Source organism: Canis lupus, chromosome 3 (assembly GCF_048164855.1).
Source record: "Canis lupus baileyi chromosome 3, mCanLup2.hap1, whole genome shotgun sequence".
In the NCBI taxonomy this organism is placed as follows: Eukaryota; Metazoa; Chordata; class Mammalia; order Carnivora; family Canidae; genus Canis; species Canis lupus.
Genome location: NC_132840.1, coordinates 77,692,486 through 77,708,654, shown reverse-complemented (window position 1 = coordinate 77,708,654; position 16,169 = coordinate 77,692,486). Strand labels below are relative to the sequence as shown.

The following is a 16,169-nucleotide window of genomic DNA, read 5'->3' as shown; positions in this document are numbered from 1 at the left end:
TTTACAGAGGACATAATTTTATGCTGGGTAAACAAACTAATGGTGCCCCTACTGCTAATTTACTTCTCTTAATGCGGACCAAGATTTCTTTTGATTTGATGTAAGGCAAAAATGAGAGTGGAAAGACAAAACTCCCATGCCTTGCTAAACTGTCATTTTGAATTTTTAGTTCACGTATTAAGATGGAGAGCTTCCTGGAGTAGGCTGTGCTGCTTTCTCCACTGAGGGAAGAAAAATGATAATTCTCTTCCAGCAAAATGCTGGAATGGAGATTGTGCACATTCGTTGGGAAGTCAGACATCAAACTATATCACTCGCCCCACTCCCTAAGCACCACAGGGTTATTGGTCTCTGGGGCTTTGAGGAGGAGGAGGTTTCTCCCTGTGTGATGTCTTGGCTCATGAACTCACACTATGTTTGGCCTTGCCTTTCACTTGACTCTATGGGTCTCACTGGGCATGTTATGGGGACATGGAATGGTCCAATAGGGCACAATCTGGACTTGGGACTGGACAGATCTGGGCTCAGTTTCTGGGTTTGTCCTTTCCTAATCAGTACATAAAATCATGCCTTCTCTGAGCCAGTTTCTGTTGTCTGTAAGGAGGGATAAGTAAGATTCTGTTTACTTCTCAGGATTGCATAAACATTGAAATGAGACAGTGTGTCTTAATTAATATTCTGTATTTGTGCTTATTTCACCTTTCACCATGGTAACTTTGCCTCTGGGTGGCAGGCACTGATACTTCCTAACCTACACACTTCCCTAACCTCTGCCCTAGTCCTCTACCCCATGCTACGGACAGAGAAGTTAATGAGCATTTCTTAAGTAAGTGAGCCTCTAAAATCACTCAGGTCAACACAAATGTAGCATCAGATATTGATTTTTGAAAACCCAATAGTAGCAAATTAGAATCTAAACATGCAGAAAAGCTTCTTTCATTGGACCAAATTAGCAAATAACTTCAGGGTTCATCTTATAATGAGTCAAATATAAAGATCAACTGTGATTGTTTGGCGGGGGTGGGGGAGAACAGATTAAGGGGTACCTTGATTAGATCTTCAAGCAAATAAAAGCATGAGATGTTCTTTAAATAAAGAAAGATGCTGTTTCCCCATATCCAATACACATTGAAAGGAAAAAAGTAAATTCAACGGTCCTGTCCTTCATTTGCTCTGTTTCACAGAATGTAGCTTCTCTCATTCACTAGCTCACTCAGTGATTCTGCTGAGTGTGTACTGAGCCGGTACTGAGCCAGGCGAAACAGTGATGGGCTCATGGCCTGGTGGGGAATACAGACAAGAAAACAAGCAATTTCCTATGGGAGTGATGAGTGTCCTGATGAGGAGCATGGGTGACCGAGACTCACGAGGGACCTCCAATCCCATCTCTGGAGGTTAGAGGGTGGCATTCTGAAGGAAGTGATGGTTTAGCTGAGACCTACGGCTACAGAGGACAGGGAGTGTATGCCAGGCTGAGGGAAGAGCTTGTAAAACAGAACGTGGTGCTTTCAAAGAACAGATTCTGTACAGATGGAAGGAAGATTGAGGAGAGCTCAGGGTGAAACAGGTGTGAGATCTTGAAAGGCTTTGTAAACTCTCTGAAGGAACTTGGCTTATCTAAGTTCACTTGAGAGTCTGGCTTTGAGCAAAAATAATTTAATTAGAGAGCAGAGATATTAGACATAAATACTTCTGGAGAGCCCAAGTGATGAATCTGGGGAGGGGATTATCTATGGAGGTGTTTTTGTTTGCTTGGTTTTTTTTTGGTAAAGTTTTAGAATAACTAGCCTTCTTTGTATGCCTTAAAGCAGAGGTTGGCAGCCTTTGAAAGTGAGCATCCCACTGGGGATCACTACTCTGCTACTTGGGGGGTGGCTGGGATGTGGAGCGCCGACTGGGGAGACAGCACATATTCTGCATGCCAATTAGGCAATGCTGACAGTGAATCTCCAGTGTTTTCCTTAGAAGAGCCCTAAGAAGGAATTATCATCCCTATTTAATAGATGAGGAAACTGGAGCTTAGAGAGCTTATGCAACTTTCCCAAGGTCACTTTGCTAACCAGTGGTGGAGTCAGGACATAAACCCTGGCAGTCAGCCCTGACTCCTGTCTGCTGAGCTGGCCTGTTTCGTGCAGCTACTCCCATAGGTGGTCGTGGGCAAGGCCTGTCTGTGAGTCAGTGAATTAGTCGGCCAGTCAACAAATATGTGCTGAGCAGCTCCCCGGGGCCTGGGCATTGAAGCATAGCGAGCAAAACAGAAGCAGGCTAGTGGACCTTACCTGCTAGAAAGGAAATAGGATTTATGCACCAACTCTCATAATCAAGTAATAAATGAGATGTTTAAAGAAATGCAGCACTAGGGTTTTTAAAATAGGGGGCATAAGCTTATCACAGAAACTATGTTAACCTCTTACTTCTAGATTCAATTGCTAGTTGATATTTCATAGTCCATTTTAGTTCTATTCTATGATCCTATGATAAACCCACAAAAGAATCAATAGGCTGAAGAATGCTTATTATTTTAAAAAACAGGTAGTCTTCAGGGTTGCCTGGCTGGCACAGTCAGTTGAACGTCTGATTCTTGGTATCAGCTCAGGTCATGATCTCAGGGTCATGAGATCAAGCCCTGTGTTGGGCTCTACGCTCAGCACAGAGTCTGCTTGAGTTTCCCTCTCCCTCTTCCTCTGCTCTCCCCTTCCCGTCTCAAATAAATATATAAATCTTATTTTTAAAAAAGGGAGTCTTCAAGGATTGAAGGAGATGGTTTCCCTGATTCTGTGTCTTCAGTTACACTGCAGAAAACTGGCACTCACAGTGGTCATCACATTTAACCAGCACCTGCTGAAAATGGCATAATGTCTAATCATGACTGCAGACTTCCCTCAGTTATACGGAATCTCTGGGGGGCTCTCCTTCCTGAATAACGATATGGTGTCTTTTGGTTCTGAGAAATGGTACAGCAGAGTGTCTCGGGACAAGGAATCAGACTGTCTGAACTCAACCCCTGGTGCCACCAGTTCCTGTGTGAGCATGCGCAAGTCATTTAACTTCTCTGTGCCCTCACTTCCTCATCAATAAAATGAGGATCACAGTCTCACAGTGATCTCACAGATAGGTCTCACAGTGCTCTTGAGAGGATTAAGTGACCTAATACATATGAATGCTTACAATGAATTGTGTCCTTGACACAGAGTACGGATCCAATGAAGCCTGGCTGTGAAAGCCTCTGTCACCGTTCTTTGCTTGCCATGTGTTACATTCGGTCACCATGACATAACGTTGTCATGTATTGTGCTTCCTGACGATGGATCTCAAGGGATTCTTTTCTCCCTAGGGCTTAAGTTATTTCTAGGGCACAAAGTTGTCTTGTGATGCGCTAAGTGGCATCTTAGTGGCCTGAAGGAAGTAACACTGATCTTCAAAACTCCAGTTTTTGTTACCATGACTTAGGCACCTGTGGACAATCTGAACTGTGGTTTCGGAAATGGGACTAAGAAATTTCAGCCATGTGATGAAATATTTTAAGAACCTGGTGAAAGGATGAGGAGGAAGATAAAACAGGGAGAATTAAATTACTTTAGATCTTCAGAAAGAGCTGTAATTTCTGGCCTCAACAAATTACTGTTCTTAAATGCCTGTAGAAGTATATCACACATGGGAGAAAGACTGGTGTTTTAAGTGCAACCTAGAAAATACAAAGGGTGTTGGAACAGATTGGAAAAAATGAATTGCTTTGGCTGAGAAAAATGTTTTTGAACCAATCGTGTGAAGAGAAACTCTAATAATGTATACAGAGGAGATCTGAATCTGAAAATGGGGCTCTTCGAAGAGCTTTAATTACACTGCACTGTTTACACCTGCAATGACCATCTCAGAGTATCCCCTCCATCCCCTTTCTAGATGGAAACTCTATATTGAAACAAATGTGAGGTTATGTTTTGCAAAATCACGGGCATGGGACGCTGTAATACTTCACAGAAACGAATCTAATGGTTGAAATAGAACATGATACTGAAGGACCCCATTGTACTGAGCTTGTGTGCTAAGAAGCTCAATTAGGTTTCGTGGTCCAGGTCAACACACTGGAACAAAATGAGTGTGAAGTGCTCCTTCATCAGTAATCATCTGCACACAAAACATGCACTTCTTTCCCTCCCCATGTGATAGAAAGGTTACACAGACAATGCATACACAACTCTTTTGTTACTGTTCAGACAACAGATGCCAGGTCTCCTCTTCAGATGCCTCGATAAGACATGGATGCAGAGAGAAAGGGGAGGGTGGTCTCATATGCATACGCCATGATATTTGCGGGCTTTAATGGACCATATTTGAGTACTTACTGTACTCAACTTCAAACAAAATAAAATCTCCATTTAATGAAGAGCCTCATATTTAGTATAGCATTCAATCAAAAAATTACTAAAATTAGAGCATGTTTCTAGTACAATTAACATCCTTTGCACTCATAATAAAATATTCAATAACTGGCCATTTTGTCTGTTGAGGAGGTGAATAAAAGCACTGCTATTAATCATTTAGCAGTTATTTATTTGCCACTTTATTTTAAGTAGGCAGTTAAATTGAAACTGCACATGTTATTATTGATTTAGGTTTAATTTAATCCTTTTAAACAGAACAATTATTCCCAATTTATATGCCATTAAACCTTTTATGCATATGAACAGTAAATTCAATTTTTGTTTAAGTGTAAAGTTTTTAATGCTTCTTTAAGGAACTATAAAACTGACAATTACTTCCAAGGATTTCTGAATTCTAGGCTCATCTTAATCTTTTTATCAATGGCTTTTAAGTAAATCAAATGAAATAAATCCAAAGGATTAAAAAAATCACTTTTGCAAGTGTGAAATAAAATGGTCCCATAAATACACTGATGCACTTTAAGGAGGTTGTTTATGATGCAGGAAATTTCATTTAACGTAGGCATCCAGCTAAAAAATTAAACATTTTAATAGGAAAAAAGTTGCTTTAATGAACTGAACGCCAAAGACTGTCTACAGAAACCCACTCAAGAGAAGGGACTGGATTGTTACCTTGTGAATTTTATTTATAGCAATTATATAATTTGGGTAATTCCAACCCAGAGTCCCTTCTTTGTCTTTGACAACAGATTTATGGCTGCAAAATAACCAGATATTTGCCCCATGTTCTTATAAATACAGCCTTGATTCAAGGACAGTCTGTGAGTTGAATGGAAAGGAATGATCCAAAGAACATATGTTTATAATTGTAACATTCTAGTTACCTCACTTATGTGCAACAAAGCCTAGATCTTCATAAGGGAAATGATGTTTGACCCAGTGTGTAGAAACACAATTCCTCATATTCAGTGAGAGTCTATGACACTTACACCAGGAATTTTCCATGGAGATCTTGGATGTTTTTTTTCACTCTCCAGAAATGGTGGCTAAGGAGACTTGGATTTATAAAATTTCTAGTATTTATACTTTCTTTAGAATTTCCTGTCAGTTATTTATTTGTTTGTTTATTTATTTTTAGAGAGAGCACATGCACAAGTGAAGGTGGATGAGTGGGTGGAGGAGAATCTCAAGCGGATTCCATACTGAGTGCAGAATCCATGTGGGTCTCAATCTCAGGACCCTGAAACCATGACCTGAGCTGCAATCAAAAGTTGGATGCTTAACTGACTGAGCCACCTAGGTGCCCCATAGAATTTCCTGTGTTTTAAATGCCAGATATTGGTCACTTAGGTGGCTCAGGCAGTTAAGTGTCTGTCTTCAGCTCAGGTCATGATCCTGGAGTCCTGGGATCAAGGCCAGCAATGGGTTCCCTGCTCAGCGGGGAGCTTGCTTCTCCCTCTGCCTTGCTCCTCTCCCTTGCTTATGCTTGCGCGCGCGCGCTCTCTCAAATAAATAAATAAATAAATAAAATCTTAAAAAGTCAGATATTGACAGCATTGTAATTGCAAGGTAGCTGTGATGTCATGAGAAAAGCAGTAGGACAGGTCTTGAAATGTGGGTCCCAGTCCAGATTTTGCCAAGCTGTGTGTGCTTTGGTGAATCTCTTCACCACCCTAGGCCTTGGATTCCTCCTTTGGACATTAAAGGGGAATAGGCTGTGCTTTAGGAGCCCTGCAGCTCTAAGAATCCGTAGTCTTATTAATTGGATTGTATCTGTCATGCAAAACTCAGCAGTGGCATATAAGAATTGGAAAAAGAATTAATTTTAAATTCAGTATATGAAAAAAAATGTATAATATTTAAAGCTTTCTACATTTTCACACTTGCCAGGGAGTAGAAATAAATGATACAGTTAAGGTCTTGAATTAAACTAGTCCTTTAATAATTTAGTTACAATCCTCTTAATTGTCTTGATAAACTCACAGGATTGTAGGAGATGTAAGTTTAATTGTACTTTGTGAGGTTTTTGAACTCACTCTTTATTTACTAATTTAACACAGTAAGCATCCCAATTTTGAAATAAGCTAGAAAGGAACTAGTGGTTGTCTCTGAGGGCATTAAACCCCAGGGCACCATGGCTTTAGCATTTCTGGCGGGGGACTCTGCCTTTAATAGACACAATCTATGCCCACGCACACACTTGACTTCCGTCTCTGACTGCTCATCTGTTGTGATGGCACCATGCCTGCCCTGAGGAGTGCACCAGGGTTTAACTACAGCAGAGTTTGTGAGCAAATGGATGAACATAAAAATAGAAATGACTAATGCCTCCGACAAAAAGTCACCTCTCTGATAATACCCATTCCCACATGATCAAAAATGAATAACTAAAATGCTAGCAGCTACCCCCCAAATACTATGTGAAAGCCTGACAATCAGGTTATAATGTATATGAAGTGGTTGGTCGACCAATGGCCCTAAATTGAATATTTAATAGAGTCCATAAAGATCAACATGGATGAATGTTTCTAGATACCAACAGGGATGAATGGGGGTTCCTGGAAGCTCCCACAGTGTTCTTAGTAATACTTAGAATGTTCAACATGCCCTCAGGTGTCATCTTTACTCTTCTAACCAGTGCAAAAAAAAAAAAATCCAACACCTGTAATAGAAAATCTGCCCTCAGCTTCCTATTTCCAATGTGTTCTACAAAACAATGTGAAATTTGAAGGGAAATGAAAATGTCGAGTTTTGAAGGCTGTCTTTATCCCTTAGCTATTTTGGTTTTTCAGTGCTGCTATTTGAGCCCTTCACCTGATTCTTGTATTATTCATCAGAACTAATATATACAGAAGCATTTGGGAGGAAAATCCTGTACCACAACACAATAAAAATGCAGATTATTATTATTGAGTCCCCTTCTTTTAGACCGTTCTGAGCATTATCATTGAAGAATTCCTCATTGTATCTGTTTCCTGCCCCATAATTTCTGGCACAAGGTGGTTTATTAGAATTGGAATCTTTGGTGAAGGCTATCATTCCCAGATGATACAAAAGCCATCTACAGACCTTAATGAATGAAAACCTCTCTCTTTCCCAGGAGAGGTACTGGGGAATATAGGCTACCATGACACTGCTTCCCAAAGCAAGATAAGATTGATGTTGGTTTATTCCGAAGGCAGAGTATCCTTTAAAAATGTTTATTACTTTACTAAAAAGTCATAATTTTCCATGAATATTTACTTTGGCCTCAGTTTAGTCCATATCAAAATTTTTATAGCCTTAATTTTTGCTAGATGGTAAACTGGAATCCTTTATTAGATCAACCCTGATCATCCTAGCTAGATGACTTATAATTAGAGGCTCGGGCTTTGGTTAGGGGAGCATTCATTCAGTTCAGTATCTGGCTCTGCCACTTAGTAACTACATACACCTACACAAATGTCAGAGCCTCGGTTCCTTATCTGCAAAAAAATAGGGATAATAATGCATAAGAGGCTCTTGTAAGGATAAATAAGATAGTACATATAAAGCAAATAGTTCTACAAATGGTAGCTAATTACATTTAAGTATTCTTATTAAACACATATCCTAGGTACTGTACTGCTGCCCTCTGATTTTTTTTTTTAAACATATAAGGTTTCAGAGGCCTAGGACTGAAGAGGTTATTTCTAATGCTTGAGGAATTACATTGATCTCTTTCTTTGCCAGCGCCGAGTGTCCTAAGGCTAGTTGTGGAGTGGGGTTTAAGGATTATCACGTGGAGATCCTCTCTCCACTCTTGATTCATTCACTGTAGTCAATGCTGCTCCAATTTCCATTAAGTAAAAGGTTTTCTCTAATCTATATACATTGAACTATGGCTTGACTTTGGTGAGCTACAAGAGAGTAATTGCTTTGAGGAGGTTCTAGTAACATCAAAACAGAAGAGTAAGGCTCAAGTGATTTGTCAGGCAGCTTTTAAAATCATTGCTTACAACAGCAAGAAGAAAGAGATTTTTCATGGTTTTAAGGCAAGGCTTTGACTAATTTTTTTGAACTACAATTCCCAGAATGCCATCTACCTTACAAAAATGAAAGCCTACTTGAATTTCATTTTGAGAGTCTGAGATCGATTCGTCTGTTTCATGGCTAATAAACTACTCAGAGCCAAGCAACAATGCACGTAGGAAAGGTTGCCAAGACGTAGGTGAAAGAGGCCAATAACCTGAATAATGTTTTTGAGGCATTATTTGGCTAAATGCTTTGGTTCTGTTTTCCTTTGTAGTGGAGAACTGGTCATCTTCATGTTCAATGTCTCAAGCACTACACTGCCAAATAATTATTAGAGCTAAAAGCCATTCTAACCCTGAGGATGATGGTCTGTCATTAATGATTTCTAAGGCAAATAAGTCTAAGGAAAACAGCAAGGTTTATGGATCTCTGAATCAGAAGATGAAGGCCCTCACCATAGTTTTGGTTTCTATAAGTATTTTTCTTTATTTTGAAATACATTGAGTGGCATTTACGTTGTCCTTGGGTAAAGCGCCAGGGATAGTCTGCTCCCTGAGCCCTGGACTCAAAGAGTGAAAAACTCAACTTTGGGGAAATGAGGTGCTTTAATGGACTCTTGCTTTGGTTTCTCCACTGTGAAACTACAGACAAAAATGCCTATCTACTGCAAAACATTTTTCCTATGCCTTTGTTTCGGGGGGTGGGGGGGAGGTGGAAAGCAATAAAACTACTACCGTTTATTACCTAGGAGACTGTGACTCTCTTATATCAGAGTTATGATAAAAACATGGCTTAAAGCATAGAGTCTGACTGCCTGAGTTTTCTGCTTCACCACTCACTTGGCTTAATAAATGGGTGTACATATAACTCCTCTAAGCCTCATGTTTAGCCTTTAAAATAGGGACCATTGGGGATCCCTGGGTGGCGCAGCGGTTTAGCGCCTGCCTTTGGCCCGGGGCGTGATCCTGGAGACCCGGGATCGAATCCCACATCGGGCTCCCAGTGCATGGAGCCTGCTTCTCCCTCTGCCTGTGCCTCTGCCCACCCCCCTCTCTGTGACTATATAAATAAATAAAAATTAAAAAAAAATAAAATAAAATAGGGACCATTAGTGTCTCCTCACAGGGCTGCCATACAGATTAAATGAGATAATGCACATAAAGTATTTAGTGCAGAGACGGGCTCATGATAAACACTCTGTAAATGCTAGCTGGTGTTATGAGAACCTTAAAATAACATTTGGCTTCTCTTCTTCCTTTAGCCACTATATCCAATCTGTCAACAAGCCCTATCAATTCATATTCTCATTTTCTCTCTCCCTTCCCTGCCCCATTAACAATAAATTACCTATGCAGCGAATTAATAAAAGATTCCTAAGAAGGATATACACCCACGTAAGTGTACAAACTGGTTATCTCTGAGGAGGCAGATGAAGGGGAATGGGTTTGAGAAGAGGAACATGGAAATTTTATCTGTAATGTTTTATGTCTTTAAAAAATATATATCTGAGGGGCGCCTGGATGGTATAGTCGGTTGAGCATCCAACTCTTGGTTTTGGCTCAGGTCATGATCTCAGGGTCATGGGATCAAGCTCCACTTCAGGCTCTGCACTCAGCATAGAGTCTGCTTGAGATCCTCTCTCTCTCTCTCTCTCTCTCTCTCTCTCTCTCTCTCTCTCCCTCCCTCCCTCCCTCCCTCTCCCTCTCCCTCTCCCTCTCCCGCCCCCCCGCTCCTCGCACTCATGTGCACTCTCTCTAAAATAAATAAATGAAAAATATATATCTGAAACAAATATGGCAATAAGGGTTATATGGTATTTTTCTCTGTACTTTTTAAGATTGTATTTATTTGAGAGAGAGAGCAAGCATGAACAGGGGGATGGGGCAGAGGGAGAAGCAGACTCCCCGCTGAGCAAGGAACCCCACTCTGGGCTCAATCCCAGGATCCTGAGATCATGACCTGAGCTGAAGGCAGAACTTTAACTGGGTGAGCCACTCAGGCGCCCCTCTGTATTTTTCTTTAGGTTAGAATTTGGTTGTAATTTAAACCAACATCAACAACAAAACCACAGATATCCTCCACCAGCACTATGCCGTTCAACAGGTTGCTTGATCTCTGTTCCCCTCATTTCTCATATCTGTAAAATGAGAATAGCATTTTTCTGGCAGGGATGACAATGAAGAATTAAATGAAATTATAGATGGGTCTTTAAAGAGAGACATTATTGTCATTGTTGTAATTATGACTACCATCTGGCAGTTTCTTTGTCCATTGTGAGTTTACCCTCTAATTCAGAACGCACTGGTTTGCAGGATAATCTTCCCTAAACTCGGCTGCCTCTCGCAGGACCCCCCAAGAATCTGTATTCTCTCCCCCTGCTGCACCCAGCCCAGGCCCTGCAGGGGTGGCTGTCTGGCTGATGCTTCCCTGAGCCTCTCTTCCTCCCCCAGTGCTATGGCTGCACCTTGGTCATGGCAATTACCACTTGCCCTGTACTTTGAGATCCCTAAGAAGCAAATGAGCTTGATTCTGCCCAATAATATTTGCAGTGAAAGGAACAAGGAGAGAAAGCAGAAAGGAAGAAAAAGATTGGGACTGGGGTCTAATTCTGGCTCTGGCAGGTGCTCTTGCTTTGACCGCCTTGCTGGGACATGTTGTAGGGTACTATGTTCAATACCCTATCTGGGTTGTGCACTGGTTGCACATGATGGCCCCTATAATCAGGCCCCTACGCTGTCCTCTTTACTTATGCTTGGAACAAATCCTCTGCCACCAAGTGGGGCTTGAACATGTCACACTTTTACTCTAATTCGATTCTTGTTTCCAAATTTTACCATCTCTCCCAAACCCTGCCTGCCTAGAACTTGGTTCTAGGCCTTTTAACAAACTTCCCTTATATTTTACCCATTAGAAAAACCTAACACATCGGGTCACCGGGGTGGCTCAGTGGTTGAGCATCTGCCTTTGGCTTAGGGTGTGATCTTAGGCTCCTGGGATCAAGTTCTGCATCAGGCCATCCACAGGGAGCCTGCTTCTTCCTCTGCTTGTGTCTCTGCCCCTCTCTGTGTGTCTCTCATGAATAAGTAAATCTTAAAAAAAACCTAACACACACACACAAAAAAAACCTAACACATCTATAACTTATAAAGAGCTAGTCACCACCCTACATACATTGTGTATATATTAATTTATTTTAGCCTCAAAACTCTGTGAAGTAACTATTATTATCCTATTTTAGTGATGTCAGAACTGAGATACAGAGAGATTAAGAGGACTTGGCCAACTCACACAGCTTGAACCCAGATGGTCTACTCCAGACTACGCACTTTGTCACCACACGGAAACGTCTTTCTAATCAATGGCTTTTAACTTCTTCCACACTGTGTCATATAATTAGTATTTTAACTAAAATGGAGTAATGCACTAATTTATATTCTCTTATATTCTTTGGTATCTCATGGCATAATGTCAACACCTTGTAAATACTGATTATTAGAAATTAAATCTTTGTATAAGCCCCAGGAGGTAGTACAGTAGGATTATACTCCCAGAGTGTATTATTGACATTAATAACAGTCCTGGGAGATAGGCCAGATCAATTTAACAGGTGACACAAGTGAGCCACCAAAGAGTTAAGTGACTTATTCCAAATTATACACTAAACAGCAGTGCCTGGACCAAATCAACACCCCCTGATTCCAAGTCATGGCACTCTTCTATGGCAAGCTTTCTGGGATTTCCCCAAGGCAAGTCATAGCAGTAGAGACACTTGGAATATGGACAGGAAATAAGGACCAGAAGGAGTACATACACCCTTATTAATACCTATCCTTGTTTTTCGCATATCTTTTTATTTAAAAACATGGCAAAAAGCCTGGCTTCAAGCCATCCTTAGTTGCTTGGGATCTGTCTCACACACATTATAAGGTATTCATTACCATGGCCTTGTGATCTACCAGTGATGATCACACTGTTATCTTACACAAGCCAATTCCTTACCTGTTGTCTATGCCATTGTTCTGGGTACGGACGTTCTCCTTGCCATTCTTCTGAGCTACTTTTCTGCTTGTTTCCTCTTCTGTCTCACTCAGGCTTTCCTGTTGAGGGCTTTCTTCCTCCAAGCTGTCTGGCTCCATACTGTTGTCCTGGATTTGGTCTTCAAGTTCAGACTGGGACTTACTCTCTTGAGTGAAGCTTCCTGAATCAGATTCCAAAGAATCTTTTGAAATCAGATGTAAGTCCTTCTTAAAAGGTGGCTCTCTGGACTGGACCTTTAAGTTGGCATGATGAACAGGAGATTTAATTGAGAGCTTGGGAATTAATTTACTATGACTCATCTTGTAAAAACACAAATACAAATGTGAATTCAAATATCCTCGATGCTAGGAGCAGTTGGCTTGAATATTCGAAGTTGTGGTTCACAAAAGCATTACCTAAAAAAAAAAATTATTTATGCACTTTGTGACTACTGAATTCTAATTTCAATGTTAATCAAACACTTAAGTGAGCAGAACCCTGTTACATTATCTGCAGCAGCCTTTTGTATGTACCCTTTTGTATGAGGAAGGTCTATTGGAAAAACTATTGTGTTTTTCTCTTTACAGAAGCACATCTGATGTGGAGTTCATAAACAGCCTGATAATCAAATATAGCTTTATTGAGGAAATCAAATGGCTGGATTCTTTTTTTTTTTTTTTTTTTTTTTAACCTTCCAAGGGCCTATTACAGACAAGCCTGGACAAAGCTAAATGGTTAATTATGGACAGTACTTCTATGGCATTATTTCAGATACCCAGGGCACCAATATAAATATGCCTGTTCAGGAGTATTTATGGATAGAGAAAAACAAGTTCAGGGTCAACCTTTTGAAAAGTAAAGGATGGAGATGGGAAGAGAGTAGCTTCCATAGTTGGAACTGTAAAGAGGGAGGCTATTTGTTCCTAGATCTACATTAGCTGGTTTCATCTTTTAGAAGATATTGTGGTTCCCCAGTGGCTACTTGGTAGGAATGTGTACTTTTGGTGGACCTCACACAGAGATCAACCTCAGCTCAGTATATATATTAAAAAAAAAAAAGAACAATGATTAAAGCCTTTTAACATAAGATTTGGACACTTTGTGACTTGTGCCACTTAGTGGTTCATAGCAGAGGCTGGATATCTACCTACCTGAAAGGGATGTTGTCCTGGAGAATGTTGGATGGGTGAGAGATTGGCCTGTAACAGCTAGGGTCCCTTCAACTCGCTTAAGTGTGTGATTCCAAGTGAGTCTTCCCTGTCTCAGAGGGCTGTCATAAAGACCCAGGAGATGGTTTATGGGAAGGGTACTCTAAGTTTGTATCAGTTTGAAAGGAGAGGATTTTGGATTGGGCTTCCTTTCATCTCTCTGTAGCATTTCTATTTTGCTCAGTCTTCTATCTCACTGGCCTTTATGCAATTTTTTTTTCTGTAGGTCAGACAACAGAAACGTTGACCATCAGAGATTCCTATAACATTTTCTAAGGGCTTGCTCTTATTCTTTTGTCAAAGCTAGCTTTAATTAAATAGCACAAACTTATTCCTATTCCTAGCACTGCTAATGATGTCTTAAAGTACCATAGCAAAACAGACAAAAGGTGGCATTCAGATTTAAATATATGTGGGGATCCCTGGGTGGCTTAGCGGTGCCTTCCACCCAGGGCCCGATCCCCGATCCTGGGATCGAGTCCCACATCGGGCTCCCTGAATGGAGCCTGCTTCTCCCTCTGCCTGTGTCTCTGCTTCTCTCTCTGTATCTCTCATGAATAAATAAATAAAATCTTAAAAATATATATATATGTGAAGTGGTTTTCTTTTTAATTCAAAATTCCCCAAGCTAGTGTTGTAACTATAAATAATATAAGTAATATATTAACTGTACAGACTGCTTTGCTGTATCATCTCATTTTAAGGATACATAATGCACCCTATCTTATTTTAGTAATAATTAAGTAGATTAACTCTTGCTTTTTTAGGGTGTTTTTAGAAAGCAGCAAAGCCACCAAGTACTGACCTTTTTAACGCAAAGCGTTTGTATAAATATCTGTAAGAGTTTTACTGCCTAAGTCACTGTACTTGGTATATGTGCTGCCGAAGCGAGCACAACTGTACTTGGGATGTTAAAGAAAAAGCTTAAAATAATCATTCTGTTCCAATTTGGGATTGCTCATGAAATCATTCAGTCCCCTCAATGGTGCTTAAGTGAGATAGACTAAGGTTTCTTAGAGTTAACGCATTAAAAAAAAGTCCATAGAAGAAAACAATTTTGCTGTAATTAATGAAATCTGGAATAGTGCGGAGAGAACAAAGCCAAACACTAGCAAAGCTGGGGCTTTGGTGGAGCCCTAATCGTATAGAGGAATGAGATTAATGAAGGAAAAGCTGGTATCTTGAATAAATCAGCAAGGAGGCATTTTAAGTGTAATAAGTGTGGCTCCCTAGTGGCACAGTTGTTTTTCACTGAAGTTTCTGACCCAGAGAGGCTGGCAATCTCGTTACAAAAGAAAACAAGGCTGACTGGGATGTCGCCAATGGTATCCAGGCACTGAGACGCGGCCGGTTCCCTCGGGCTCCCCTCCAGACCCTGGGTCCTGTCCTCTGTACCCGGAGGAGGAACGAATTTCCCTCTGTAGGTGAGAAGGAGCCCTGCTTGCTCTGGCCAAGGTGAAAGGCAGAGAAAAAGTTGCCCTGTTACTGCCCGGAAGCTGCCCATAAGGGGCGGTCGGTTTATTTTCTCTTTGCCTTTTTTTTTTTTTTTTTTCCCCTGATGGACAAGACCAGGCAGCAAAGGCGTTTTAAGGTCAAAGAAGGGACAGGTGGCGGGGGTGGGGTTGGGGGTGGGGGTCTGGTGCCCCGGGCAGGTCTTAATCATCAGAAGTCAGGGCTGCTCTGGGAGTCTGGGCACCAAAGCCTGTCCAGGTGCCGCCCCCTGGGCCCCCGTTCCCGCCGGGGCCCCAAATGCTGTCGGGCGCCGGCTCCTTGGGGTTCTCCTGGTCCTGGTCCAGTTCTCTCCGGAGGTTTCCTGCTGTCCCCACCCAGTCCCACTCCTCCCCATTTCCCTCCCCGGCGCGCGCACCCTCGTTCAGGAGGCAACCGCCTGTCACCTGCGCAGTGCTGCTCCGCGACCGCGACCCCTGCAGCCGGCATCCTCCCGCGCCGCCGCCGCCACCGCCCGGCCTCCCCCCGCCGCCCCGCCCGCTCGCTCCAGGTGCTGCCCTGGAGACGCGGCCAACAGAGCCCACCCCGGGGCTCCGCGCAGGGGGCGGGGCCAGCTCGGGGGCGGGGCCAGCTCGGGGGCGGGGCCGCATCAGGAGGCGGGGCCAGCCCAGAGGATGGGCCGTCTGGGGGCGGGGCTGCCTCAGGAGGCGGGGCCAGCCCAGGGGATGAGCGGTCTGGGGGCGGGGCTGCCTCAGGAGGCGGGGCCAGCCCAGGGGATGGGCCGTCTGGGGGCGGGGCTGCCTCAGGAGGCGGGGCCAGCCCAGGCAATGAGCTGTCTGGGGGCGGGGCTGCCTCCAGGAGGCGGGGCCAGCCAAGGGGAAGGGCCGCCTCAGGGGCGGGGCCAGCCCAGGGGAAGGGCTGTCCAGAGGCGGGGCCGCTTCGGGGGCGGGGCCAACCCAGGGAAGGGGCTGTCCGGGGGCGGGGCCGGCGCGGTGACGTCACCTGTCGGTGGAGGGGGGTGGAACCTATTGTAATACCCGCGTTCAAGGCGGGCGAGCTCTGAGCCAGGCTGCGGTAGGGCGCCCTGACCTCCCAACGTTGGAAAGCAAGGAAAACGGGT

The 16,169-nt window shown here is 42.7% G+C and overlaps 1 protein-coding gene across 7 annotated transcripts in view; it reads right to left on the bottom strand.

Annotated features, from left to right (window-relative positions):
* The window catches only part of JHY (junctional cadherin complex regulator), a 58,762-nt gene extending 43,162 nt beyond the window's left edge, over positions 1 to 15,600 (bottom strand). For 5 of the 7 annotated variants that reach the window (XR_012028792.1, XR_012028793.1, XM_072822418.1 and 2 more), the window contains exons 1-2: positions 15,496 to 15,600; positions 12,375 to 12,808 (exon numbers count right to left, since the gene is read on the bottom strand). Coding sequence is in view for 5 of the 7 variants with exons in the window: in XM_072822418.1 (XP_072678519.1) it covers positions 12,375 to 12,712 (338 nt within the window). In the remaining 2 variants the exon portion in view is untranslated. Of the gene's footprint in view, positions 1 to 12,374; positions 12,809 to 13,543; positions 13,701 to 15,467 lie in introns of those variants that run through there. The other 2 variants (XM_072822419.1, XM_072822420.1) reach the window with 2 other exon arrangements.
* Between the last annotated feature and the right edge of the window lie 569 nt (positions 15,601 to 16,169).